Source organism: Monodelphis domestica, chromosome 7 (genome assembly GCF_027887165.1).
Source record: "Monodelphis domestica isolate mMonDom1 chromosome 7, mMonDom1.pri, whole genome shotgun sequence".
In the NCBI taxonomy this organism is placed as follows: domain Eukaryota; kingdom Metazoa; phylum Chordata; class Mammalia; order Didelphimorphia; family Didelphidae; genus Monodelphis; species Monodelphis domestica.
This window is the reverse complement of record NC_077233.1, coordinates 87,857,853-87,885,848: the sequence shown is the minus strand read 5'-3', so window position 1 is coordinate 87,885,848 and position 27,996 is coordinate 87,857,853. Positions and strand designations below refer to the sequence as shown.

Sequence of the window (27,996 nt, the reverse complement as noted above, 5' to 3'; positions counted from 1 at the left end):
GGAGGAGGGGCCGGGGGCGGGGCGGGCGGGAATGAAAGCGGCTGCGAGAGCTGGGCGGCAGGAGAGCGGCTCGGAGCCGGGGCCAGAGCCAGAGCCAGAGCCGGAGCCAGAGCCGGAGCCACGGCCGGAGCCACGGCCAGAACGGAGAAGCCAGGAGCCCAGGCACCCGCCGAGTTGAGCTCCGTCCCCGAACCGAGCCGAGGCAGGTAAGGCGACCTCCGGCTCCTCCCCGGAGCCTGCGGGGCCGCCCCGTCCCAGTCCCGAGAGCCCCTGACCGTGGGGCGAATGAGCCCCGTCCTGCCTTCCTCCTCTGCCTCACGGCTCTGACTCAGGCTGGGCTCCTCTCCATCACTGCCTCTGTCTCAGTCCCTCCGTCTCTTTTCAGTGTCTCTCTGTCGCTGTCTCAGTCCACCTCTCCCCCGCCAGTGTCTCTGAATCTTTCCCTCTCCCCCACGCCCCCGGCTCTGTCTTTCCTTGTCCTTTCCCTCAACCCCCTCCCTGCATCCCACTTCTTGTTTCTGTCTCTGTCTCTTCCCATTCTCGTCTCTCTTCTTCCCCATCTCTCTCTGCCTCCCTCTCGTTTTCCCCCTCCACGTCCGTTTCTTCCCCTTTCTCCGGTTGTCACCCCCTTTTGGATCCCCCCAGTCTGATTCTGCCTCCTCCATTCCTCTGTCTGTCCTATTCCTCCTGGGGATCCTCCCAGTGTCTTATGTTCTTTTATGGAGAGAATGGGGTTGGCCCCAAAACATAAATAGGGGGCAGAGATGGGGCTTCCATGAGGAGACCCCATGGAATCAGAGGAGAAAACTGTAAGGACAGGTGGCAGCAGGGGACATTGAAAACCTTGGATTGGATTTTCAAAACACTTGAAACCCAAGTAGGTGATTCTGAACAAGTGTCTCTCCCCCCCCCCCCTCAGTTTTCCCTCTCTTGTACCTTGGAAATGTAACACTTCCCAGGGAAGAAGTGTGTACATATACCTGCAAGACTGTGATCATCAAGGAGTCTGTCGGTGTATATAAGAAGGGAAAACTGTAGATATGTGTGTGGGTGACAGAACCCTGGAGTGACAATGGGGGGGGGGGGCTTATAGAGATTGTCAGCCTGAGGAAACTGAGGCACTAAAACAGTATCTCTTTCCCTGCCCCCACCCTTTTAGCTCAGGGAAACAGACTGGAACCTAGATTCAGCTTTTCGGTGCTATGTGATACCTGAGGCAAAGTGTAAGAACTAACCAACTTCCCCCACATTTCTAACCTGAATCACACACATTCAGACACATACACAACTTTGAGCACACACTGAGAAAGGCATGCACAAATGCACACAGACACACCCACCTGTATACACACAGAGGCAGCCATATACACCTGAATACATAGACACTCAGCCATACAAGCAGAGACAGAGAAAGCTAACTAACTATACAGGAGCTTGAAATGCCTCATTTCCCCCTCATTCTTCCCTTGGCCAACTGTTGGGAATCTTTCAGCAAAAACAGACTAGAAGGGGACTATGTGACTTTGGATGGACGCCTCAGTTCATCCAGCTTGGTCCAAGCCACCCTGAGACTCCAAATTAACTCTTAAACCTCTTCCTCTTAAAAGCACCTCTGCTCCTGGTATTGTCCAGAAACTGAATCACACAAGTCAGGGATCTCTGTATGCACTGCTGTTGTGGTAAAGTCCTCACCAGATCTTTTGTTTTTGTGTGTCCCAGGTATCTGAGAATGCTAGAACATTTGTGTGAGATCTCCCCTTACCTCCAGCCAAGGCCTTATCTCCTCTCCTCTCTCTCTCTGTGTCTCTCTCTCTGTGTCTCTCTGTCTGTCTCTCTGTCTCTCTGGCTCTGGCTCTCTGGCTCTCTGGCTCTGGCTCTGGCTCTCTCTCTCTGTCTCTCTCTCTCTCTCTGTCTCTCTGTCTCTCTGTCTCTCTCTCTCTCTGTCTCTCTCCCCCCCTCTGTCTCTGTCTCTCTGTCTCTGTCTGTCTGTCTGTCTCTCTCTCCCTGTCTCTGTTTATCTCTGTCTCTGTTTCTTTCTCACCCCCCCCCCCAACAGCCTTAAAAAGAAAGGATTAGGGATGACAGTGCAGGACAAAAGGGAGGTGGAAGAAATGGGGCCCCAGGGAACAGGTCAGAAGCCAGTCACTGTCAGCCACCCCTCTGCTTAATTAATAAATAATCTTTTTCTCTGGTCTTAGAAACCTCTTTCCTTCCTCTCAGAGTGGGATTGAGTATGTGAGGTGGGAGTGTTGGGGAAGCCCACTGAATTTTCCCTTTCGCCCAGTTGCCATGTTTCTGTCTCTCTACAGGTGCTGCTCTCTCTGCTCTTCCTCTTCTCCCATTCTGTTTTCCCCCCATTCTGTCTTTTTTCACTTTGACCCATCAGCTTCTTTCCAACCCACTGCCTCCTTTTCATCCAGCACTCCTCTTTGCTTCTCTTTCCAGTGAATCTTTTGCTTAGCTCTCCCATTCCCCCTATCTCCTTGCACCTTTTCTCCCCTCTAGCTCATCCTTACCTCCCTCCCTTTTCCTCTTTCCCTCTTTCTCTTCCCCACCTGCCATACCTGCTTCATCTCCTTCCTTAGCCTCTTCTCTTTCTTTCTGTTTCTCTTCTCCCTCGCTTTCTATCTCTCTCATCATTTCTCCCTTCCCCCTCACACCTACCTCCCCTTTCCCGGTCCCTTTGTCTCTCCTCTCTTCTCCCCTCCTGACTCCCTTCTCTTCTCCCCATTCTCCTTTTCTCTCCCTCGGTCCCTCTCTTTCCTCTTCTTTTTTCTCTTTCCCTCCCTCTTCTTCTCCCCATTTTTATCCTTCTTTTGTCTTCTCTTCCCTCTTTCTCTCTGTCTCCCCTCCCTGATCCCATCCGGGGCCTCGGTCAGGTGCCCTCAAAATGGGGCCAACTCTGCCTCTGCCGCCGCCGCTGCTGCCGCTACTGCTGCTGCTGTGGGGGGCCAGGGGTGGGGCCGAGGCGGGAGCCGGGAGCTCGGGCAAGAAGACCTTAAGCCTAGCGGGGGACCTGGTTCTGGGAGGGCTGTTCCCAGTGCACCAGAAGGGGGTCCCGGGGGCTGGGGGGAACGGGGAGTGCGGCGGCCCTGTGAACGAACAGCGCGGTGTGCAGCGCCTGGAGGCCATGCTCTTCGCCCTGGACCGCATCAACAGCGACCCGAGGCTTTTGCCAGGCGTGCGGCTGGGCGCTCACATCCTCGACAGCTGTTCCACCGACACGCACGCACTAGAGCAGGCACTCGACTTCGTGCGCGCCTCCCTCAGCCGCGGCGCCCCAGGCTCCCGCCACGTGTGCCCCGACGGCTCCTACGCCATCCACGGCGAGCCGCCCACGGCTATCACCGGCGTCATCGGTGGCTCCTACAGCGACGTCTCCATCCAGGTCCGTGGGGAGGGGGCCCGGGCCGGGGTGGCGTGTTAGGGGCAGGGGCAGGGGCAGGGGCAGGGTCGCGGGGGAAGAGGCAGTGGGCAGCGGCCTCCGAGACTCGGGAGAGGGAAGATTAGAGACGCCGAGAGACAGAGTCAATGAGAGAAGGCAAGAGAGGCAGTCCGAGGCAGACAGGGAGTGGGAAACGGAGAGAGCAAAACAGAGCAATGCCCCAAGGGACGGGAGAAATGAAAGCACAGAATCCCAGCCTCCAGAAGATCCCTCTATGGGCATCTAGTCCAACCCGTCCCTGATACATTTGGAGGAAAGTGGGCTGCTCTAGCTGGCGCTGGAATAGCTCCCAAAGCAGCCCATTCCTTTCTACAGTCCTAATGGAGACACAGAGAGGGAGAAAAGGAGATTCAGAGACAAAGATAGAGACAGAGAGGGGGTGGGTGTAAGGCGGGCATGGAGAGACAGAGAGCGCAGGCAACAGAAATGGTGGCAAAGCAAAAATTGTTAGAGATTTGGAGAGAGCAAAGCAGAAATCATGAAGTGCAAAGACCCAAAAAGAAACGCTTGGGCGGGGGGGAGTAGAGATTGTATGACACAGGACAGAGGAAAAAGAGCAAGAGAAGAAGAATTGATCCGATTTGATCTTCCAAACAACCTTGTGAGGTCGGTGCTATACCAGTCTTACAAATAAAGAAACTGAGGCTGGTAGGGGTAATTGGCCATTGGGCACAGCACTAGAATCTGAAGCAAGATTTGCTCCAAGTACTCTTGATACTACACCCTTGTGCTTTTCTCAGGATGCCACTGATGCTTCCCAAGGGGAAGACACAGAAATACAGACGGGTAGTGAAACACAGGCAGGTAGTGAAACCAGAGAAAGTTAGAGACAAGACACACAGAGACATAGGAAGACAAATCAGGAACATTCAAGGAAATGGGGGCTGAAAGAAAGTCCATGGGACTGAGAAACATGGAGAGCTGGGCAGACAGAGACCCGGATGACTGGATAGGAGGAGTGGGGGGGCGGAATAAGGAGGAGGCAGAGGCTTTGGGGTATGAGGGAAGGGATTATTAGGATGGGAAGACACCCTCCTATCAGAGGGGTACACACATGTGCTCAGGAGGTCACCAGGCCACGCTCATATACATGCACATACATGCATACATACATGTGTACATACACCAGTCCCTTTCTCCTTCTCTCAACATAGAATTCTGTCTGGAAGGCCTGAAGAGGGAATCCTGTTTGCAAAGGCCCTGGGGAAGGGTGAGCCAATGCAGGCCCAGCTGAGGTCTTGCCTGCTCTTACCATCTGGCATTCTGGCTCACGGGAGACAGGGTCCAGGACAGGGTTTCCCCTTCTTTCCTTTCCCCTCCCCTCATTGCCAGCTACCTTCTTCTCAGTTGGGGCTGCCCAGTTCCCAGGGCACTCCACCAGGGAGTGGCCCTTGCCAAGGACAGAACCCAAGAATCCAGGTCCCCAAGGCTAGCAGTAGAGGTAGAAAGTACAGCCTGAGGCAGAAAGGATAGAGGAAAGTCAAAGATGGTCAGTCCTCCCATTCCCAGTGAAATAGAAGGCAGCCACTCAGGCCCTGGGAGCAAGGATTCCTGGGTCCTCCTTCCCATAAGGAGGAAGGGGCATGGGGCTCTTGATTTTCCCTTTAGAGACAACGTGGCGTTTTCTCCTATAAAGGAGGCAGGAGGCAGGGGGAGTGATGGAGGAATGGGTGAGGATCTTCCCTAGGGAGAAAGGAAGGAGCCTGGAGGGACCTACTACCTGCCTGCCCCCTCAACGGGAGCAAATTCTATCCCTTCTCTGGTACTGTTTACACCTTTGTGGGAAGCGCGTTGGCCGAGATGCTCTCTCCAAGGTCCTTACCTGGTACGGAGTCCAGGATGTCTTAGGGCCAGACCCGTGGAGGAGCGGCTAAAGGGACCAGACCAGGCCGGGTCGGTCCAATCCATACTCTTTATTGGGAGAGGGAGAGCTCGAGGGGTCCCCCCACAGCCACCCTAGCCCTTGGACCCCAGAATTCCTAAACGAGAATTTTTATATCAATCTCCAAGTGCTCTGCCGTCGTGTGGTTGCTCCGCAGTTTTCGGGTTCGGTTGGCGTACCAGCGCCAGTAAGCCTGGATGATGCAGGCGGCAGCCCGAGCTCGGCAGAAGCAGCGGCGAATCCGCCACATGCGCGCTCCCGCCTGCAGCTTCACCACCGCGCTCTCCTGCCGCGAGTAGAGCAGCAGCATAGTCCGCCGGCGATTGTCCAATTCCCGAGCCAACACAGCCCGCCACCAGCACTGAATTATCCAGGCGCGGAGGGCCGCGTGCAGCAGCGTCCGTCGCACCAGCTCGCCCCTCCACCAGGCCTGGATCTTGGTGGCTGCCTCATTCTCCTCGGCCTGGAGCTGAAGGGGGCGGGGAGGGGGGTCTGCTTAGACGGGGGGAAAGGAGTCTTTCTCCCAGCCTTGACAGTGGCCTTAGCTGGGAATGCCCGGTCTTTCTCCGTAGCCCATCAGCTGTCGTCTCTTAGATGTCTCCCTGCTTCTCCCGTCTCCTGCCTCCTACAGAGCTCTCCCCGCTTCTCCTCCCTTCTCTTTTTCCTTCTCCCCAATCCCTGCTCTTCTCTATTTCCTCTTTTCTCCGTTCTCCTCCCCTTTCTTCTTTCTCCTTCCTATTCTCTCTCTTTTCTCCTGTCATTTCTCCTCATTCTCTCATTCTTTCTCTCTTCTTCCTACTCTCACATTCACTTCTCCTCTCTCTCATCTCTCCTCCCCTTTCTTTTCTCTCCTTCCTATTCTCTCCTCTTTTTCCTGTCATTTCTCTTCATTCTCTCATCTTTTTCTTTTTCTCTTCTTCCTACTTTCACCTTTTTCTCCTCTCTCCTCTCTCCTCCCCTTTCTTCTTTCTCCTTCCTATTCTCTCTCTTTTCTCCTGTCATTTCTCCTCATTCTCTCATTCTTTCTCTCTTCTTCCTACTCTCACATTCGCTTCTCCTCTCTCTCATCTCTCCTCCCCTTTCTTTTCTCTCCTTCCTATTCTCTCCTCTTTTTCCTGTCATTTCTCCTCATTCTCTCATCTTTTTCTTTTTCTCTTCTTCCTACTTTCACCTTTTTCTCCTCTCTCCTCTCTCCTCCCCTTTCTTCTCTCTCCTTCTCCTATCCTATCTCCTTTTTCACCTCTCCTCCCCTCTTCTCCCTCTTCCCCTTTCCCTTCCCTCTCTATTCACTCCTCAGACCTGGAAGAAACCTCAGACATCATCTAGACCAAACTCATACCTGCCCTGATCAAGAATCTCTGGGCAACGTTCCCATCAGGAAGTTATCCAGTCTTCACTTGAAGAATAAGAAACTCATTGTTTCTGGAGACAATCCTTTTTGCCTTTAAGGAGCTCTAGTTGTTAAGAAGCTTTCCCTCTCATGGAACCCTAAATTTGCCTCTTTACACTTACATTGCTTTTAATTTGACCCTCCAGAGCCAAGCAAAAAAAAAAAAAGCATCCCCTTCTTTCATGTGGCAGCTTTGCAGACACTTGAAAATAAGGGCCATGCCCTCCCTTCCCCCACGTATTCTCTTCTAGCTTCCTTCAATCACTTCTTTTGTGACATGGTCTTCCGTCACCCAAATCCTGGTCATACTCCTCCAGGTAGTCAACATCCTCAAGTGTAGTTTCCTGAACTAAACACAGTTCTCTAAATGGGATCTTCTGAGAGCAGAACCATCATCTCCTTTGTTCTGGATATCTGGTCTCTTGATGCACCTCTAACTAAGAGAGCCTTAGCTGGTCAGATGGATAGCAGCATAATACTATGGACTCTTGGGACCTCGAAGGTCACTATTTAGGTTCAGCCATTTAACAAGCTCAGACTCTACCCAATACTGTTGTCCAGCCCACAACTCTCCATCTCATCTGGAAGAACAATATAAGAGACTTTGTCCAATTCTTTGGTTGAAATCAAAGTCAACTCTCAACTATATGATCGGCCCATCCAATTATCCTGTCAATAAAATGAATGATCTTTGTTTGGCATAATGTCTTGAGGAAGATATATGGGCTCTTAGAGCTTTCTTTTCCAGATGTTCCCATACTAGTCCTTTAATTATACAATCTATATTCACCCCCTCCCCAGAAATTAAAGTGAAATCTACTGGCCTATAGCTTGTCCCCTCTACTCTTCTTTCCACCCTTCTCCCAAATCTGGATATTTCCCCTCCTCCAGTCTTGCAGCACTTTGCAAAATCTTTGAAAGATCGAGGACAGTGATTAATGGCTCAACTATCATATTGATATCTTGGTCTGTGCCTTCTTCTATGTCTCCCTTCCCATCTCTCAATCTCCATCCTCTTTCTCGTTCCCACATTTCTCTTCCATTTTTCTTTTCTTTTTTCTTCCTTTCTCTCTTTCTTGCCTACCTCCTTCCTTTTCTTTTCTCATCTCCTCTCTACCTTCTTGTCCCTTTCCCCTCCTTCCTTTTCTCTCCCCTCCTCTCTCCTTTCTTACCTTTCTCTCTGCTCTTCCCTTCTCTTCCCTCTCCACTTCTACCATCCCTTACCTTCATGTGTGCACAGATCAAGCCCAACTATGAATTTTCCATCCACCTTCATCTTTAAGCCTTTCTCCCAAATCACTTATCCTAGTCTTCTTAACTTAAAAAAAAAAAAACAAACCTTTCTATTTCCTAACCCTTAATCGCTATTCACCATCCAACATCCAAAGGACTTAGAGCAAGAATCATACCTTATCCAAGTTGTTTCTATGGAGTGATGCTTCTTTTTCTGGCTTTTTCTTTTTCTTTTTTGGTATCATCCAGCATGGGAGGGGGGAGAGAAAGGGATGGATAAAGACAGAGAAAGGAGGATGCCCAACTCCCCCCACCCCAGCCCAGACTCCAAAGGCTCCAAATCCCCAGCATCACTTTGGATTTGCTCACTGATCTCCAGAGGTAATCTGGTTTTTCCCTCTACCTCAGGGAAGATCAGCCTATGGTCTAAATCAACCCTTTTCTCCCTGAAATTGAGGACCTCCAGGCTCTTGCCCACTACCCTTGCTCTACCCCTTACAGAGTGTAGCAGTCCCATGGCTTCTGGACAGATGGTTTGGCTGTCCTCTTAGCTTAGACAGCCTTGGCCTGGTCTGAAAAGGGGTGATAGGAACCATCTATGAGGTCACAAGAGTGACTCTAACTCAGAGACTTGCCCTCCACCTGGATGTGCTCATTTCTACCCAGCCACTTAGAAAGAAAAGGATAGAGGTTGGACTTTCAGTGGGAGGGACAAAGTTCTAGATCCCTAGGTCTCTAGAAGAAGGAAATATGAAGTCCTCCCAATAAAATGGGGACTGTGGGAAGGACCTAGAGGAGGAATTGTTAGAGTAGTGATGATGGGAGCAGGTCCCCCAAACTGAAACTCAAGCACTGGGACTAAAATACCCCTGGAAAGGGGTAGGACCTATAGTCATGTGTCCAAGGAATGGAGAGATTCCTTGTGAGGTCCTTTCCAGGGATTGGGTAAACTAGCAACCTGCTTTGGCCCCCAGGTATCAAGTCACTCAGAAATGCCTAAGGTCTCTGATCTTCTGACCTCTACATCCTTTTCCAGGTAGCCAACCTTCTTCGGCTTTTCCAGATCCCCCAGATCAGCTATGCATCCACCAGTGCCAAGCTCAGTGACAAGTCTCGCTATGATTACTTTGCTCGTACAGTCCCTCCAGACTTCTACCAGGCCAAGGCCATGGCTGAGATCCTCCGCTTCTTCAACTGGACCTACGTATCGACTGTGGCCTCGGAGGGTGACTATGGGGAGACTGGCATCGAGGCCTTTGAGCTAGAGGCTCGAGCCCGAAATATCTGTGTGGCCACCTCGGAGAAGGTAGGCCGGGCCATGAGCCGGGCTGCTTTTGAGGGGGTGGTGCGAGCCCTGCTGCAGAAGCCCAGTGCCCGAGTGGCTGTCGTGTTTGCTCGCTCTGAGGATGCCCGAGAACTCCTGGCAGCTGCCCAGCGCCTCAATGCCTCCTTCACCTGGGTGGCCAGTGATGGTTGGGGTGCCCTGGAAAGTGTGGTGGCAGGTAATGAAGGGGCAGCAGAGGGTGCCCTCACCATCGAGCTGGCCTCCTACCCCATCAGTGACTTTGCCACTTACTTTCGAGCCCTTGACCCGTGGAACAACAGCCGGAACCCTTGGTTTAGAGAGTTCTGGGAGCAGAAGTTTGGCTGTAGCTTCCGCCAGCGGGATTGCGGGGCCCACTCACTCAAGACCGGACCCTTTGAGCAAGAGTCCAAGATTATGTTTGTGGTCAATGCCGTGTATGCTATGGCCCACAGCCTGCACAACATGCACCAGGCCTTGTGTCCCAACACCACTCATCTCTGTGATGCCATGCGCCCCGTCAATGGGAAGAGACTCTACAAGGAGTTCATGCTCAACGTCAAGTTTGATGGTAATGAGTCACTTTGATTCTGCCAGTACTACTATGTACAATATACCTTGAGCTGGTGCTAAGGATACTGAGAGGTTAAAAAAATGGCACAGTTACCCCTTGCAGGAATTATTTTCTAAGAAGGAGGATGGGGTGTGTGTGTGTGTGTGTGTGTGTGTGTGTGTGTGTGTGTGTGTGTGAGAGAGAGAGAGAGAGAGAGAGAGAGAGAGAGAGAGAGAGAGAGAGTGAGTGAGAGAGAGAGGAGAGAGAGAGAGAGAGAGAGAGAGAGAGAGAGAGAGAGAGAGAGAGTGAGTGAGTGAGAGAGAGAGGAGAGAGAGAGAGAGAGAGAGAGGGAGAGAAGAGAGACAGAGCGAGAGACAGAGAGAGACAGAGAGAAACCCCAATATGAGAATTCAGAAAGGAGAAAGGATGAGACAAAATTTGAGGGGAACAAGAGGGGGAGATCATTTGCATTGTCTGGGAGAATCAAGACCCACTTCATAGAGGGAGGAATATTTAAGGCAGGCCCTGAAGGAGGTGAATTTCACTGTATGGAGATGAAGGAATGGCATCAGTTTAGAGCTGGAAGGAACCTTGTCCAGGTTCTCATTTTACAGATGATGGTCCAAGAAGTGAAGTTATTTCTTTGACCTAAGTCACCTGGGAAATAAATGGGAAAGGCCAGTTCTCTGGTCCTTAGTCAACACCATTTTCACATATGAGATGGCTAGCCTGCTCGGATACCCAGGAAGGAGAGGCCGTAGGAAGATTGAGGACCTGGAAGGAATACTGGGAAAGGACCAATCTATATAACAATTGGGAGATTCTGATGATCCAGTCGGATCACAGTTTTACTTCCATATGGATGCCCCCATCCAGATGTGTTATGAGATCAACTATTATCAATCTCACAATACACCTTGGATGAGGACAGAGGGCACGTGGGGCTGCTTCTGGCACACTGATGGGGAACACTGAGGTGAGGAGATGGTGAGAGCTTTGTGCCAGATCACACAGCCAGTGGGGGACCCATGAAAGAACAGTGGGAGAGCTAAGATTAGAATCAAGGGCTCCATCAGGGCTCAAAACAAGCCTGTATCAACTGGACCTTGGAAAGTGGAAGGGGAAAGATGAAGAAGTGTGGGGCGTTTGGAGACGGGTTGGCTACTTAAAGAGTGGGTCTTGGACTCCCAGGTAGAGGAGGAGGATGGAGGAAGCCACAGAAAGGATCCCTCTAACTAACCCCTCAACCCCAAGTTTCAGAAGGGAACAAGCAGATGGAGAGGGGTCAGTTTGTCCTCGTGGATAAGCATTTTGCTAAGCATCTACTGCCTCAACAATTCTGGGGATGGTTACTGAAGAGGATGGGGGTAGTAGATGCTTAGTAAAATGCTTATCCACGAGGACAAACGGACCCCTCTCCACATGCTTGTCTCCATCCTAAGCTTAGGGCTGAAGGGACAGAGGGGGCAAAGGGATATGCGAAGCTCAGGTGAACCTGTTGGGGGTGGGGGAGCCTGTATCCTCTTTTTTTTTTTAAACCCTTACCTTCAGTCCTAGAATTGATGCTAAGTGTTGGTTCCAAGGCAGAAGAGTGGTAAAGGCTAAGCAAAGGCTAAGCTAAGTGACCTGTCCAGGGTCACATAGCTAGGAAGTGTCTGAGGTCAGATTTGAACCCAGGACTTCCCATCTCTAGATCTGGCTTTCTAATCCATGGAGCCACCTAATTGTCCCAAGGGGGAGAGGGGGGATCATGATGAAGATGGAGAAGCTAGTGTGGATTGATGTAAAGGGTCAGAATTATGGTCAGAGTCTTTTTCCATTCACTTTCTGCACCCTCATGGCTGTATTAATTTCATATGATACTATGGAATTTTCATGAGTGTTTTACTCAAAATATACGTAATTCAAATTTATTTCCTTTAAAAAAAAATAGAGCACGTGTCCTTTGGAAGGAAAGAGTGAGCTATTGTGAAAACATATGAGGGTAAGAAGTCAGGATTTACCAAGCCTAGAATTCCGGGCTTCAGCTTCAACTCAATCTGGGCATCAGTCAGAGGAAGCTAGGTGGAGCAGTGGACCTGAAGGCAGGAAGACACCCAAGTTCAAATCAGTCCTGAGAAGGGCACTAGCTAATGTTATGGTGCTATGCCAAGCCAATCACTTAACCTCTCCCTCAAGTCTCCTCATTTGCAGCATGGACCGCCCTGGGTTGTACTGAAAATAAAATGGGATCATCCGCAAAGCACTATGTAAATCTGAAAGTGCTCAGAAATTCTAGCAGCCCTCCTGGGCCACGGCCCCCAGAAGCTGCATTAGGGAACTTAACTAATTAATGAAGCCGGAGACTTCAACCCCAGGCGGAGAGGCGGCCAGAGTTAGGTCGTTTATTCTAAACAATTACAGCTTAGGAAGGGCACCGACCAACTGAGACCTAGTCCAGAGGGCGACCAGCACGCTGAGAATAGGGAGACAAGGGATGGGAGGATCCCTGGAGGAACTGAGCGTGCTTAGCCTGGAGGGGAGAAGCAGCAGCAGGAGCCAACCACCGTCTGCAAATAGCTGAAGGGCCAACCAGGGAAAGCAAGATTGAGCTTTTCTTCCCTTGGCCCCAGAGGGCAAAACTAATAACAACAACTGCCTGGCTTTCAAGTTTGCAGAGTGTTGTGGATATGATCTCATTTGGAGTTCCAAGAACCGCAGTTAGGCATACCCAATTCTATTGTCCCCATTTTAGAGAGTCACTCAATTGACTCCTAGCAGAGTAGGGATCCATACACATTGGAGTTGGGAATGGGATTAATATCCATTAGAATTAGGGCACAAGGTATGGGGTTATTAGAACTAAGTGTGATGCTGAGGACTGGTTAGGTGACATTAAAGGTGCAGCTGTGTAAGGCTTAAGGCTGGCTGGAGTCCAGCCATATGGTTCAGTAATGCAGTTAAAAGTCAAAATGATTGGTTTGGGAGAGAAAGTAGGGTTAAGGCTGGCACCTAATGTTGGTGGGCAGGGTGGGTTTATGAGTTAGGATGGGATTAGGTTTAGTGTGGAGGGTTAGGGTTAGGGTTGGGGCTAGGAGAAGTTTAGAATTCTTTCTCTTTCTTCCTTTCTTCTTTCTTTCTCTCTTTTTCTTTCTTCCTTTCTCTCCTTTCTTTCTCTTTCTTCCTTTTTTCCTTCCCTTCTCTCCTTCCTTCTTTCCTTCTCTCCTTCCTTCCTTCCTTCCTTCCTTCCTTCCTTCCTTCCTTCCTTCCTTCCTTCCTTCCTTCCTTCCTTCCTTCCTTCCTTCCTTCCTTCCTTCCTTCCTTCCTTCCTTCCTTCCTTCCTTCCTTGTTTAAGGTTAGACTTGGGGCTAGGAGAGGTTTAGGATTTAGAATTCTTTCTCTTTTCTCTCCTTTCATTTCTTTCTTTCTTGGTTAGGGTTAAGGTTAGGCTTGGGGCTAGGAGAGGTTTAGAGTTCTTTCTCTTTCTTTCTCCTTTCCTTCCTTCCTTTCTCTCTTTTTCTTCCTTCCTTCCTTCCTTCCTTCCTTCCTTCCTTCCTTCCTTCCTTCCTTCCTTCCTTCCTTCCTTCCTTCCTTCCTTCCTTCCTTCCTTCCTTCCTTCCTTCCTTCCTTCCTTCCTTCCTTCCTTCCTTCCTTCCTTCCTTCCTTGTTTAAGGTTAGACTTGGGGCTAGGAGAGGTTTAGGATTTAGAATTCTTTCTCTTTTCTCTCCTTTCATTTCTTTCTTTCTTGGTTAGGGTTAAGGTTAGGCTTGGGGCTAGGAGAGGTTTAGAGTTCTTTCTCTTTCTTTCTCCTTTCCTTCCTTCCTTTCTCTCTTTTTCTTCCTTCCTTCCTTCCTTCCTTCCTTCCTTCCTTCCTTCCTTCCTTCCTTCCTTGTTTAAGGTTAGACTTGGGGCTAGGAGAGGTTTAGGATTTAGAATTCTTTCTCTTTTCTCTCCTTTCATTTCTTTCTTTCTTGGTTAGGGTTAAGGTTAGGCTTGGGGCTAGGAGAGGTTTAGAGTTCTTTCTCTTTCTTTCTCCTTTCCTTCCTTCCTTTCTCTCTTTTTCTTCCTTCCTTCCTTCCTTCCTTCCTTCCTTCCTTCCTTCCTTCCTTCCTTCCTTCCTTCCTTCCTTCCTTCCTTCCTTCCTTCCTTCCTTGTTTAAGGTTAGACTTGGGGCTAGGAGAGGTTTAGGATTTAGAATTCTTTCTCTTTTCTCTCCTTTCATTTCTTTCTTTCTTGGTTAGGGTTAAGGTTAGGCTTGGGGCTAGGAGAGGTTTAGAGTTCTTTCTCTTTCTTTCTCCTTTCCTTCCTTCCTTTCTCTCTTTTTCTTCCTTCCTTCCTTCCTTCCTTCCTTCCTTCCTTCCTTCCTTCCTTCCTTCCTTCCTTCCTTCCTTCCTTCCTTCCTTCCTTCCTTCCTTCCTTCCTTCCTTCCTTCCTTGTTTAAGGTTAGACTTGGGGCTAGGAGAGGTTTAGGATTTAGAATTCTTTCTCTTTTCTCTCCTTTCATTTCTTTCTTTCTTGGTTAGGGTTAAGGTTAGGCTTGGGGCTAGGAGAGGTTTAGAGTTCTTTCTCTTTCTTTCTCCTTTCCTTCCTTCCTTTCTCTCTTTTTCTTCCTTCCTTCCTTCCTTCCTTCCTTCCTTCCTTCCTTCCTTCCTTCCTTCCTTCCTTCCTTCCTTCCTTCCTTCCTTTCTTTCTTTCTTTCTTTCTTTCTTGGTTAAGGTTAGGCTTGGGACTAGGAGAGATTTAGAATTGGGTTCAAAGCTGAGCAGAGTTCAGGGTTGGGATTCGGGCTGGGTGTAGGGGTGAAGGCAGCATTAGGATACCCCAAAATCTCGGCTCCCTCACTCATTTTCCCCTTCCCATCCCACAGCACCATTTCGGCCCGTCGACACCCACAACGAGGTGCGCTTCGACCGCTTTGGCGATGGCATTGGCCGATACAACATCTTCACCTACTTCCGTGGGGGCAGCGGACGCTACCGTTACCGGAAGGTGGGCTACTGGGCTGAAGGCCTGAGCCTGGACACCAGCCTCATCCCCTGGGCCTCAGCCCAGGGCGTCACCCTCCCTACCTCCCGGTGCAGCGAGCCCTGCCTGAAGAACGAGATGAAGAGCGTCCAGCCCGGCGATGTGTGCTGCTGGCTGTGTATCCCGTGCCAGCCCTACGAGTATCTGCAGGACGAGTTCACCTGCACGGACTGTGGCTTGGGCTACTGGCCCAATTCCAGCCTGTCGGGCTGCTTCGAGCTGCCCCAGGAGTACATCCGCTGGGGAGACGCCTGGGCGCTGGGGCCGGTCACCATCTCGTGCCTGGGCTCTCTCGCCACCCTCTTCGTCCTGGGTGTCTTTGTTCGCCACAATGGGACTCCCGTGGTCAAAGCCTCGGGCCGCGAGCTCTGCTACATCCTGCTGGCCGGCGTCCTGCTCTGCTATTCCATGACCTTCGTGTTCATCGCCAAGCCCTCCACAGCCGTGTGTGCCCTCCGCCGCCTGGGCCTGGGCACCGCCTTCTCTGTCTGCTACTCGGCCCTGCTCACCAAGACCAACCGCATCGCGCGGATCTTCGGCGGCGGGGCCCGGGACGGCGCCCGGCGGCCGCGGTTCATCAGCCCCGCCTCCCAGGTGGCCATCTGCTTGGCCCTCATCTCGGGCCAGCTGCTCATCGTGACCATCTGGCTGCTGGTGGAGGCACCCGGCACGGGCAAGGAGACGGGGCCCGAGAGGAGGGAGGTGGTGACGCTGCGCTGTAACCATCGGGACTCCAGCATGCTGGCTTCCCTGGCCTACAACGTGCTGCTCATCGCCCTCTGCACCCTCTATGCCTTCAAGACCCGCAAGTGTCCCGAGAACTTTAACGAGGCCAAGTTCATCGGCTTCACCATGTACACCACCTGCATCATCTGGCTGGCCTTCCTGCCCATCTTCTACGTCACCTCCAGTGACTACCGGGTGAGCCGGGAACAAGAGCCAAGGGAGGGAAAGAGTGCAAGTGGAGGAAGGAGGGAGCCGCGGGGGTGGGAGGGGGGAGGAAGAGGGAGCACGGCTAGCTCCCAGCCCCGTAGCTCCTTCATCATTGCCACTCCATTCTCTTACTTCCTCGACTCATTTTCCTTTTCAAACTCTTACCTTCCATCTTACAAACAATACTATATGGGTTCCAAGGCAGAAGAGCCGGTAAGGGCGAGGCAGAGGGGGTCAAGTGACTTGCCCAGGGTCACACAGCAGCTAGGAAGAGTCTGAGTCCAAATTTGAACCCAGGACCTCCCGTCTCTGGGCCTGACCCTCAATCCTCTAAGCCACCCAGCTCATTTTCTTGAACAAGTGCTATTATTATCCCCAATTCATAGATGGGGAAACTGATACCCACCCAGTGGTGGTACTGGACACTCAATAAGCATTTATTAAATGTGTCAAGCGTGTGTTAAATACAGTGCCCGCCCTCAGAGAATTTATACTCCCAAACTAACACTCCCTACCTCAGAAGGAGAGGAACCTGGCTGAATGGAAGGGACAGAAATGGAAGATAGGAGAGAAAACAGCTGCGGAGGGCCGGAGAAGCAAGGAGGGTAACTTAGGAGGAGGGGAGGGCGGCAGGAGGCCATAGGATCCCCGACTGAGAGCCGGGAGGGATCCGGGAGCCCACACGGCCATCATCCCCATTTTATGGAAGAGGAAAGTCCCAGGCGCAGAGCGCTGAAGTGATTCGCCCGGGATCTCCCCCATTGGCTTAAGTCCTGTTACACGTCAGGGGAGTTTTTCTGGTCGATTTCAGCCCTCTCTAGAGCCTGTTGGGAGAGGAGGGTCTTCCCGCCTTCCTCTGGACCAATGGATTCCTCCGTTCTTGAATACACATGACAACGGCTGCCTCTGATTGGCCCCTAAAACTTAGACCACAGCCAAGAACCGCTCAAAGCAGCCTCCCCTTGCCTCACTCTTTCCCTCTTTCCCTTTGGATGGCCCGGGGCTAAAACCCTGCCTTTTGGCCCGCGTGACATCGGGCCAATCCCTTCTGTCATTCCTCAGTTTCCTCATCTGTAAATGCAAAGGCTGGACTAGTTGTTCATTAAGGTTCATTTCAAGCCCAAATCTCGTGAGTCAGTCTTTCAGCAGACTTCATAGTCTAGTGGTCAGAGCCCCGGACCTAGAAACACAAAAAACCTGGGTTCAAATGTCTCTTCAGGCACTTTCTAGCTCTGGCCCCACAAGGTAAGTTATTAAGCTCTCTCAGCCTTGTGTTCCTCATGTGTAAGACAGAGATAATGGGCAGCTGGGTGGCTGAAAGTCATGAAGACTGAGCTTCAGGAGTTCAAATCTGGCCTCAAACATTTACTAAAGATATGGCCCTGGGCAAGTCACTTCACCTTGTTTGCCTCCACTTCCTCATTCGAAAAATGTGCTTGAGAGGAAGAAAATGAAAAATCACCTCCATGACCACCTCCCCACACAGGGGCCCAAATGAATTAAAATACATAAAAATAGCCCAAAATTTAGAGCCCTAAATAAATGTCAGTTATCATTATTGTTAATTCATATTAATGTTACATATCCTGTTAATTAATTAATTAATTAATTCGCCAGTTAATGTTAATACCAACATTGTTTTAAAATAAGCTTGTACAGAAAGACTACATTAAACCTCAGGAAAGGGTCTTCCTCCTGACCCAAACACCTGCATATTGGTCTCTAAAATGAACAGGTTAGGGGGCAGCTGGGTGGCTCAGTGGCTTAAGAGCCAGGCCTAGAGACAGGAGGTCCTGGGTTCAAATTTGACCTCAGATACTTCCTAGCTGTGTGACCCTAGGCAAGTCACTTAACCTCCATTGCCTATCCCTTACCATTCTTGGAACCAATACATGGTACTGATTCTAAGGTGGAAGGTAAGGGTTTTTTAAAAAAATAAAATGAAATAAACAGGTTACACATGACCAACTCTGTGGCCCCTTCCAGCAGATATCTTCTGTTTTACTCAAATTTCATTAGTATTGGAAGTTTCCAAAGTACTTCCTTCACAACCACCTCATGAGATAGGAAGAACAAGTCATAGCATGCCCATTTTACAGATGAGGAAAGTGAGTCTTTAGTCCTGGACCTTGAACGCAAGTCCTCAGACTAAGGCTCTTTCATATTAGAACTAAGGTCATGTCTCATTCTAGAATGAGTTGGAAGGGATTTCAGAAGTCAAGGAGTTGGAAGGGCAGCAGAAAGAGTGATGTATTTGGAATGAGGCGAAACTTGAATTTGAAACCCATTGCTGATTAGTGGCTGAGCAGCCATGGCAAAGTCACTCAACTCCTCTAAGAGCAGCCTTGTCTGTGAAATGTATTGAGAATGACATCTCCCTCCTAGTGTTGTTGTGAGGAAGGAAAGGAGATAATGTATGTAAAGTACTTGGGAAACCATGAATCTCTACACAAATGTCTTAGGCTATTTTTATTATCTAGCTGATTCCTATCCGAGGCAGGAATCCCTCCCACAATATCCCAGACAAGAAATCATCCACAAAAGACTTCGGGATGGGAGCTCACAACTTGACGAAACATTCCATTTATTTGTTGTGTAGTTTTACTTGTGAGGACATTCTAAACTACTGAGCTGAAATCTGCCTTCTCAGGATTCCCCAATCCTTTCTGGTCCCAGTTCTACCCTCTTGCACCAAGCACAACCAGATCTTTCTTTCACTTTTTTCTCTTTTTCTTTCCCTTCCTTTCCTTTCCTCCCTCCCTCCTTCCTTCCCTTATTCCCTGCCTCTCTCCTCTGTCCTTCCTTCCTCCTCCCTCCCTCTCTCCTTCCCTCCCTCCCTCCTTTCTTTCTCTTTCTTTCTTTCTTTCTTTCTTTCTTTCTTTCTTTCTTTCTTTCTTTCTTTCTTTCTTTCTTTCTTTCTTTCTTTCTTTCTTTCTTTCTTTCTTTCTTTCTTTCTTTCTTTCTTTCTTTCTTTCTTTCTTTCTTTCTTTCTTTCCTTCCTTCTCTCTCTTTCTTTCTTTCCTTCCTTCTCTCTCTTTCTTTCTTTCCTTCCTTCTCTCTCTTTCTTCTTTTATATTTCTATAACCCTGACTTTTTCATATCTTTGTTTTTTTTTGTTTTTTTTTAATAGCATGGGGGCAACTAGATAAATAGAGAGCTAGACCAGCAGACAGGTCTTCAGTTCAAATCTGGCCTCAGATACTTCCTAGCTCTGTGTGATCCTGACCACTTAACCCCACTTGCCTGGCCCTTATAGATTCTGTCTTGGGATCAGTATTTAGAACTGATTCTAGGACAGAATTTAAGGGTTTCTTTTTAAATAGCCTTATTGATTTATTTTGGTTTTAAGTCACTGTCATTTCTGCATCTACCCCACCCCATCATAATCTAATCCTCCCTTATATGAAGAAAAACAGTTAAGCAAAAACAACTGAACCAATGACTACACCTGCCAAATGTCAATGGACTGCTGTGCTTCTATTCTGAGGAAGGCTCCATATTTGGTTAAGTGTTCTCCTGGACCATTTTTGATTTGATTTTTTTTTTCCTCAATGAACCTTGAATTCAGCTACTTCTATTCATTGCCATTGCCATAGCAGTTGTATATCTTATTCTTTTCCTTCTAATTCTTTTGCTTTACATAAGTTCATGCAAATCTCCCATGCTTCTCTCAATGCCTATTTTTGTCATTTTATGGCACATTAGCATCCCATTATATTCATATGCCATAGTCCCACTATTCCCTGGTCACTGTTTCTCGTTCTTTATTAATACAAAAGTGTGGCTCTGAATTTGTTGGTCTACATTGGACTCTTGTTTCTGTCTTTGGCCATCTTTGGTTATATGCCCAATAGTGTGATCACAGTTAAAAATTATGGACAATTCAGTCATTTTTCTCATTTTGATTCTAAACTGTTCTCCAGGAGGGCCGGGCGATTCATGGCTTCATCAACAGAGCATTAATATGCCTACTTTTCCACAGTCAGTCAACAAGCCTTTATCAAGCTCTTACTTTTTGCCAGATGCTTTACCAAATGCTAGGGATACAAAGAAAAAAAATAGTTCCTACCCTCCAGGAGCTTACACTCTAACAAGGGAGACAACATGTTCATTAAAATCAACACATGCACAATAAATAGAGTAGGTGGAAGGCAGCCTTACAAGAGAAGGCTCAAGTATCTGGATGGTGGAGATAGAAAACTAGAAAAGACCTTCCTTCAGGAGGCAGTGCTTGAGGAAGTCAAATATTCCCGGAGAAGAGGAGGTAAGGAAAAGAACATTTGGGGCACTGAGGACAACTAAGACCCAAAGACAGGAGATGAAGCATTGTGTGCAAGGAATAGTCAGTAGGGCTGTACCATAGAGGATGCAGCAAGAAGTAATGTATAAGAGAACTAAGAAGGGAAGAACTTTAAATGTCAAAGAGACATGTTTATGCCTAAAGGCACTAGGGAGCCATTAGAATGTATTGAGTTGTGGGTGTCAGAGGATGTATGGAGGATGGACAGAGCTGGGCAGAGACGAGACAAGGAGTCCAATTGGAAAACTTTTGCAATAGTTCAGGAAAGAGGTGATGAGGGCTTGAACTTGGACAAGGATGGGGACTGTGGGAGGTGAGAAAAGGGGACATATGTAGGAGACATTGTAGGGGGGAAATGATGAGATTTGGCAACTGATTTATTTGTGGTGATCAAGAGTGAGGACCTGTGTGAATATTGCTATTTTGTGTCATCTTTCCTAATGTCATTGTTAAAAAAATCATTAAAATTCTTCATTAGTAAATCATTTATTCATATCCTTTGACCATTTATACACTGGGCAATGGCTCTTAAGTCATGTATTTGTGTCAGTTCCTTATGTATATATATATATCAGGCTTTTATCAATGGCATTTCAGGGGTGTACTGGTAAATGTTTACCTCATCTCTTCAAGGGAAAAAATGGATGGACACAGGACATATTAAAAAATAATAATAACCTTTACCTTCTGACCTAGTAGCATTTCTAAGACAGAAGAGTAGCAAAGGCTAGGCAATCAGAGTTAAGTGATTTGCCCAGGGTCACACAACTAGAATGTGCCTGAGGCTGGATTTGAACCCAGGTCCTCTTGACTATTGCTACCAAGCTGCCCCTTAAAATCTCTTCTAACTTTGATGTTCTGTGGTCCTTTGTACTCTTAGAACAGGACCCCAAAATGTGGAGGTTGTGGGCAGTCTTTCATATGGGTGGAGGAGTGAGAGAGGCTACAACACAGACTCTTGGTATCTCCCTCCAGGTGCAGACAACAACCATGTGTGTGTCTGTCAGCCTCAGCGGCTCCGTGGTCCTAGGCTGCCTCTTCACCCCCAAACTTCACATCATCCTCTTCCAGCCACAGAAGAACGTAGTCAGTCACCGGGCACCTACCAGCCGCTTCAGTGTCACTGCTGCTGGCTCCAGCATCTCCCATGGTCAGTTTGTGCCCCCGGGCCACTTGGCACTCCCCAACCACAGAATCCTCATGGTGAAGGATTCAGCTATTCTTCAGGGTCAGAGAAGTCACCCACCCCCAAAGCTGGGCTTCTCTTAGGGTCAGGGAGCCCCAACCTCCTTCTCCTTCCAAAAAAAATGGAACTTCCCCATTTGGATCACCCAGGATCAATGTTACCCCCTACCGCGGGTCCCAGACGCCCCCCAATAGCTGGTCTATACCCCTGCTGATTCCAGCTGCTGTCCCATTATGCCCCTTCTCCCAGAGTTCAGGGGAATGAAGACATATAGGATCACTAGGTGGATTTTTTTTAAGGAAATAGAATAGCTGCCCACTGAGACTAGAAAAGGAAAGAGTGAAAAGTCTCTAGCAGAAGACCCTCGACTCCTCCCTGAAACCCGCCACCGCAGGATTCAGCTGAGCCTTGAACCTCCCTTGCCCTACCACTAACCTCTCTGCTTTCTCCCCGTAGGTTCTGGCTCCCAGTTTGTTCCCACGGTATGTAATGGCCGGGAGGTGGTGGACTCCACCACTTCATCACTCTGAGGGTCAAGCCCCAACACACCCAGCTTCATGGCTAGAGCTGGGAGAGGTAGTACAGGGCACTGCCCTCCAGGGCCCAGGAGCACTGCAATAACCCCAAGTCACCCCCTTTGTTTCCCCAAACATTGTCATCCCATCTAGCCCCATCCCACCTCCCAACCTTGGCCCAGGGGCAGAAGCTGCTGGAGAACGGTGAGAGCCTGGGATGCTTGGCCCACGGGTGAGCTTGGCTTTGTTTGCAACTACACACCCAGGAGGGATCCAGGGCTTGGGGGGAAGGCCTCGGCTCAAGGGGTGTAGATATTAGGAAGGCAGCCCGGAGACGGAAGGAAAATAGAGGAGCCACGCTTCCCGATCCTTGTTACTTCAAAGGTGCTTCCAGCTCCGGGCCCACTCCTAGTTCCTACTTCATGTCTGGGGGCTTTTAATTTTTTATATACGTTATTATAAGGGAGGGGAGGGGGCAGCCAGTCTTCCTGTAAAATATTGTATTCTGTGGTTTATTTTGTAATTTCTGTAAATAAAGTTTTGTTTTTTAAATCCAAACCCTTGTCCTTTCTGGGCTAATCTTCATCACTCTCAGAGCAGGACCCCTACATGGGGAGGTTGTGGGGCGTCTCTTTCATAGGGGTGGAGGAGTGGGAGAGGTGAGGGCATAGGAGGGAGATTTATATAATAGGGAGATAGAGAAGACTTTCTAGGTTCAGCCATAAAGGGGAAGAGCAGGACAGCTAGTAAGCAAGCTAGGAGAAAAGGAGGGCTGCTTTTTTAAGCCCCTGCCCTCTGTCTTAATATCAAATCTAAGATAGAAGAACAGCAAGGTTCGTAGGCAATTGAGCTTGTGACTTGCCCAGGGACACAGAGCTGAGGAGAATCTGAAGCCAGATTTGAACCCAGGTTGTCCCGATTCCAGGCCTGGTGCTACCTATCTGCCCCCCAAAGCGAGAGTTTTCGAATGATGGGCATGTTTGTAGGAAACAGAGAAAGAGCCAGCCAACAGTACATCCCCAGATGCCTGGGACCGCAGGGCGGGACAACATGGACCAAGGCCATAGCATCTGCAGCTTGGGTCCTGGCACCGCCGCAGAGCTTTCTCTGGGTCAGATGGCCCAGACAATGCGCTTCTTGTACCACCTACCTCCCGAGGACTTGAATCTCCGCTCTGCTATTTACCACCTGTGTGATCCCTTCACCCTGGCATTATAAGACGTGCCCGTTAGACTAGACGGCCTTTTAGGTCTCTGCCACTTCCAGATCTGTAATCCTGTGAGCAAATGAAATCATGCAGGCAAAACTCTGCAAGCCGCAAAGATCTATATACATTTCAGCTAGTCTGAATTATAAATGAGCTCTAGTATGTCAAGACCTCGGAGCGGTCCAGGAAGTGGAGGATATAAGAGGTTGGAAGGGAAGGAGATCAGGGCATTGGGAAGGTTCTGGGAATATTACAAATACTGGGGCGGGGAGAGGGGAGGGGGGGGAGAGGCTACTCTGGGCTGAGATGGTTGGGGTAGGCTTCATGCAGGTGATAGGGCTTGTTCTGGTCCTTGAAGGATGGAGAGAATTTTCCAAAGAAAGTTTAGTCTGAGGGGATGCTCAGAAGAGGAGACAAATCTGGTAAGTGGGTTAGATGAGGATGAGGGACTAGAGGGAGAGGAAGAGGGAGTGAAGAATCACTAAAACTGAGTAAGTAGCACTAGAATTCAGCACCTTTGATTTCAAATCTGACCTCAGAAAGTTCAAATCTGGCCCCACACACTTTCTAGTGACCCTGGATAAGTCACTTGCTTAGCCCTTACTACTCTTCTGTCTTGGAACCCATATTTGTATCAATGCTAAGATAGAAGGTACGGGTTAAAAAAAAATTCAGCACCTCTGAATGGAAAGTTCCTTGAACTGGTAAGGAGAAGACTCAAGGAGAGAGGGGGTATATCTCACAGAATCATAGAATGTCAGACCTGGAATGGCTCATTAAAGAAAATCTAGTTCAATTCAATAAATATTAAGTACCTACAGTATACAGAACCCTATGTCAGGCCCTGGGAGAGATAGATTTGAGGAGACATAATACCTCTGCTCCAGGACCTTAGTCTAGTGGAAGACAGATAACTTTTGTTGTTGTAACTGTTAAGTTGATTTTCATCATTGTTTGATTCTTCATGAGCCCATTTGGAGTTTCCTTGGCAAAGATACTGGAGTGGTTTGCCATTTCCTTCTCCAGCTCATTTTACAGATGGGGAAACTAAGGCAAACAGGGTTAAGTGACTTATCCAAGATCACATAATGAATGATTGAAAATCTGTTACCCTAAAAAAGGACTACATATCCCAAGAGCCCACTGACTTCCTGTCATTACATACTTCCTGTAGACAGAGGATAAAGGGTGTGGGCTTTGGAGGCTCCTCCTCTCTCTGATGTAGAATCAGCATTGATGGTGGTGAGTGGGGTTGACTAAAAAATGGCTAACCAGCCATGGGCTTGTGGTCTTTATTTTGTATCTTCTTTATTCCTTGATTTCTAATGATCGTTAATAAATCTCTTAAAATATAATATTATTATTGAGATTTAATTTTAACTTTTACAATAGCTAGTGTTTGAGGCCAAATTTGAATTCAGGTCTTCCTGACTCCAGACCCAGCTCTCTATCCACTGTACCACTTAGCTGCCCTCATAATCATAACACAGATGGTAACTATGCTACATAATATTTCACATATATGTGAGAATTAGAAAATAAGAGTGTTTACATGAAGTATTAAAGGAAAAGGTCACTAGTGACCCAGGGAAATCAGAGAAGGCTTCTTGGAGGATGTAGCATTTAAGCTTATCTTTAATGAATGGATGAGAATTCAAGGGGTAGGAAGAAGGGATGTGTATGTAGAATAGACAGTCCAGACACCAGGGATAGCATGAACAAAGTCAGGGAAGTTCAAGGAAAGCATAAAGGATTCAATTCCATCCAAAGAACATCTATCTATAAGTTCCTGCTACATTTGAGGCCCTGTGCTGGGTGCAAAAATGTTCCTGCCCTCGAGGAGCTTACATTCTACTGCAGTAGGGGTAAATACAAAACAAATATGAGGGTGGGGATGCTAATAACTGGGGAGACCATGGGGATGGCCTTTTGGAGGAGGCAGCACTTCTGCTCATGTCTGAAGAGAGCCTGAGATTCTGAGAGCCAGAGTTCAGGAGAGACAGTGGTCCAGTCATGGCAAACAGTATGGAGGTGGTGGGCAGACTGTTTGGAATGGGGAGCAATAAGTAGTCCAGTTTGTCTGGAACATAAGGTCCACGAGAGGGAGTTTGTGAAATCAGTCTGAAAAGAGAAGATGAAGCCATATTGTGAGATGCCAAATAGAGGAGTTTGTATTTGATTCTGGAGGAGATTGAGATAAAACTTCTTGACATTATCAGACCTGTGCTTTGGAATATCAATTTGACAGCTGTGGGGAGGATGGATTGGGGAGAGGAGAGGCTGGAATGGGAAATCAAGTTAGAAGGCTTTTGCTCTAGTCCAATTGAGAGGAATGAAGGTCTGTGGCTATGTGAGAGGGGATAGGGGTCAGACTGAGAGATTGATCAGTCAATAAACAAGCATTTATTAAGCATCCAAGATTTGGCAACTGATTGGATCCTGGGGATGAGGGGAAGCCATGAGTACAAGATAACTTTAAGGCAGCAAATCTGAAAGACTAGAAGAATAGACATAGGGAAAAGGAAGAAAGGGAAGAAGGAAGGGAGGGAGGGAGGAAAGGAAGGAAGGAAGGGAGGGAGGGAGGCAGGGAGGAAAGGGAGGGAGGAAGGGAGGAAAGGGAGGGAGCGAGGAAAGGGAGGGAGGAAGAGAGGAAGGAAAGGAGAGAGGGAAGGAGGGAGGGAGGGAGGAAAGGGAGGGAGGCAGGGAGGAAAGGAAGGGAGGAAGAGAGGAAGGAAGGGAGAGAGGGAAGGAGGGAGAGAGGAAGGAAGGGAGGGAAGGGAAGGAGGAAGGAAGGAAGGGAGGGAGGGAGGGAAGGAGGAAAGGAAGGAGGCAGGGAGGAAAGGAAGGGGAGGAAGAGAGGAAGGAAGGGAGAGAGGGAAGGAGAGAGGGAGGAAGGAAGGGAGGGAAGGGAAGGAGGAAGGAAGGAAGGGAGGGAGGGAGGGAAGGAGGAAAGGAAGGAGGCAGGGAGGAAGGAAGAGCTTGGGGATAAAGATGAATTCTGATTTGAGCATACTGAGTTTAAGATGGTATGCTCAAGTTACAGTAAGAATTAGGCCTAGAGGGACAGCTAGATAGCTCAGTGGATAGAGAGTCAGGTCAGGAGATGGGAGGTCCTGGGTTCAAATCTTTTTTCATATACTTCCTGGGCAAGTCACTTAACCCCCATTGCCTAGCCCTTACTAGTCTTTTGCTTTGGAACTGATACTTAGTATTGATTCTAAAACAAAAGGTAAAGGTTGAAAAAAGAGTTAGGTTTGAGATTAGAAATATGATGGCTGAATAGGTTGATCTGGCAGTCACCAGAATAGGTGTGACAATTGAACCTCTGGGAGTGATGAGGCCACTGAGAGAAAATGTGGAGAGTAAAGAGAGTCCAGAGTACATCTGTGCTTAAGGAGAAGCTTGACCCAGAAAAGGTGACTGAGAAGGCATGGTCAGCCAAGCAGAAGAACCAAGAGTTCTTGCCGTGAAACTTAAGGGAAGAGAGTGTACAAAGAGGGGAGGGAGATTGTATTCCCCAATACTTAGCACGGTGTCTGGTCCATAGTAGGTGCTCAATCAATAAATGTTAGTTAACTGATCAGCACACTTATCAACAGTGGTGAAAACTGTAGAGAAGTCAAGAATGAAGCCGTGTGTTCTAACAATTAAGAGATCATTGATGATCCCGGAGAGAGCAGTTTTAGTTGAGTGGTAGGAATGGAAGCCAGATGGCAAGATATTGAGAAGTGGGTAGGAGGTGAGGAAAGGGAAGCAAAGAGTGTAGTCAGCTTTTTCTAGGCTTCATAAAGAGGAAAAACACAGCATGATAGCTGAAAGGATGGCAGGCTTAAGGAAAGAACAGATATATATATATATATATATTTATTTATTTAAGGGAGGTTTCAGCACGTTTATAGACAGCAGGGAAGAAGACAGTGAAGAAAGATTAAATATTAGAAAGAGAAAATGGTCAAAGAGTCAAGCTCCTAGAAGAAGCAGAAGATCATAGTATCTTAGACAAAGTGCTGAAGGGACCCTCAAAGACCACCTAGTAATCGTTTGATTTGATTTGAACCCAGGTCCTCTGACTCCAGTCACAAGTAGAGAATTTGACTTTGGCAAAGAAAAGGACCAGTTTTTCCTCAATGGCTGGCTTCTGGAGGGGCTTTGAAGTGTGGAGTTAGGGAGGAGAGGTGGCTCACAAGGAATGGCCTTTCTTTTCTTGGCAACGTCTGAAGCAGGGTCCTCTGCTGAAAGGGACAAGAGAGGAGGTGATACAGGAGAGAGGAAAAGGTTTGCACATCAGCCACAGTGGGGGTTGTGATAGGGAGTCAATTAAGGAAGAAAAAAGGTTTAGTGACTTTGGGAGTGTCATTCATGTCCCATTATTTTCTGGAATGGCTGGACCATTCACAGCTCCATCAGCAAACACATCGGTGTGCCTGTCTTCCCACAACCACGCCACCACTCCTTGCCACGGTCGCGATTTGTGGCCTCTTTTGACAATCGTGAAGAAGAGTTTTCGGAGTCGTGTTGGTCGGTCTCTCTTGCCATTCGTCTGCTTCAGGCCTCGGGATGTGGGGATTCCCTCCGGCGAGGCTCTTGTGTCTTTGTCTCTACCCGAAGGGAATTCCCTTAATGGATCAGAGGGGAGGAGATGGTCTTCCTCTCGATGGCTTAACGATGGACCGTGTGTTGGTTATTCTTCCTTCTCATTATTGATCCATTTCTGCTTCCAGGCACACACATCTTGAGTGTACAAAGCACTAAGTAGACTGCTATGATTATCAGGGAGGCCTTTGACCTGCATCAGGGACCCGGGGGTTCCCCCTCCCGCTCCGCCCCGTTTGAGATGAATCTTCTTTCTCCTGCCTGGCATTGTTTGGCCCAACAAGAGGCCTCCTTTTGGTGAGGGCTGCCCCCTGGTGCCCGTGCCCCGCTCACTGACTCCTCTCCAGCCTTTCATCGATTGCTGAAAAGCCCGGCATCCCTATTTTCTACTGCAGACAAAGGGGAAGGACAGACAGGAAGCTCCAAGGGGCGCAAGGCCTTTAAGGACTCG

At 48.6% G+C, this 27,996-nt stretch overlaps 2 protein-coding genes across 4 annotated transcripts; one reads left to right on the top strand and one right to left on the bottom strand.

Moving 5' to 3' along the window:
- Nucleotides 1–27: 27 nt before the first annotated feature.
- GRM2 (glutamate metabotropic receptor 2) lies at nt 28–22,303 on the top strand. 3 transcript variants are annotated; one of them, XM_056804994.1, is made up of 6 exons: nt 28–206; nt 2,310–3,388; nt 8,987–9,824; nt 14,654–15,732; nt 21,020–21,194; nt 21,687–22,303. In XM_056804994.1, exons 2-6 carry the CDS (start codon nt 2,891–2,893, stop codon nt 21,758–21,760), a joined length of 2,664 nt encoding a protein of 887 aa, XP_056660972.1. In that variant the 5' UTR covers nt 28–206; nt 2,310–2,890; the 3' UTR covers nt 21,761–22,303. The 3 variants fall into 3 exon arrangements, with proteins under 3 accessions (XP_056660972.1, XP_056660973.1, XP_056660971.1); XM_056804995.1 differs by lacking the exon at nt 2,310–3,388 and having other exon boundaries at nt 50–206; XM_056804993.1 differs by having other exon boundaries at nt 50–3,388.
- LOC100031242 (IQ domain-containing protein F6) lies at nt 5,339–8,552 on the bottom strand. Its single transcript, XM_056804996.1, has 3 exons — nt 8,450–8,552; nt 8,127–8,180; nt 5,339–5,796 (listed from the first exon to the last, which is right to left on the bottom strand). Exons 1-3 carry the CDS (start codon nt 8,465–8,467, stop codon nt 5,425–5,427), a joined length of 444 nt encoding a protein of 147 aa, XP_056660974.1. The 5' UTR covers nt 8,468–8,552; the 3' UTR covers nt 5,339–5,424.
- Nucleotides 22,304–27,996: the final 5,693 nt, after the last annotated feature.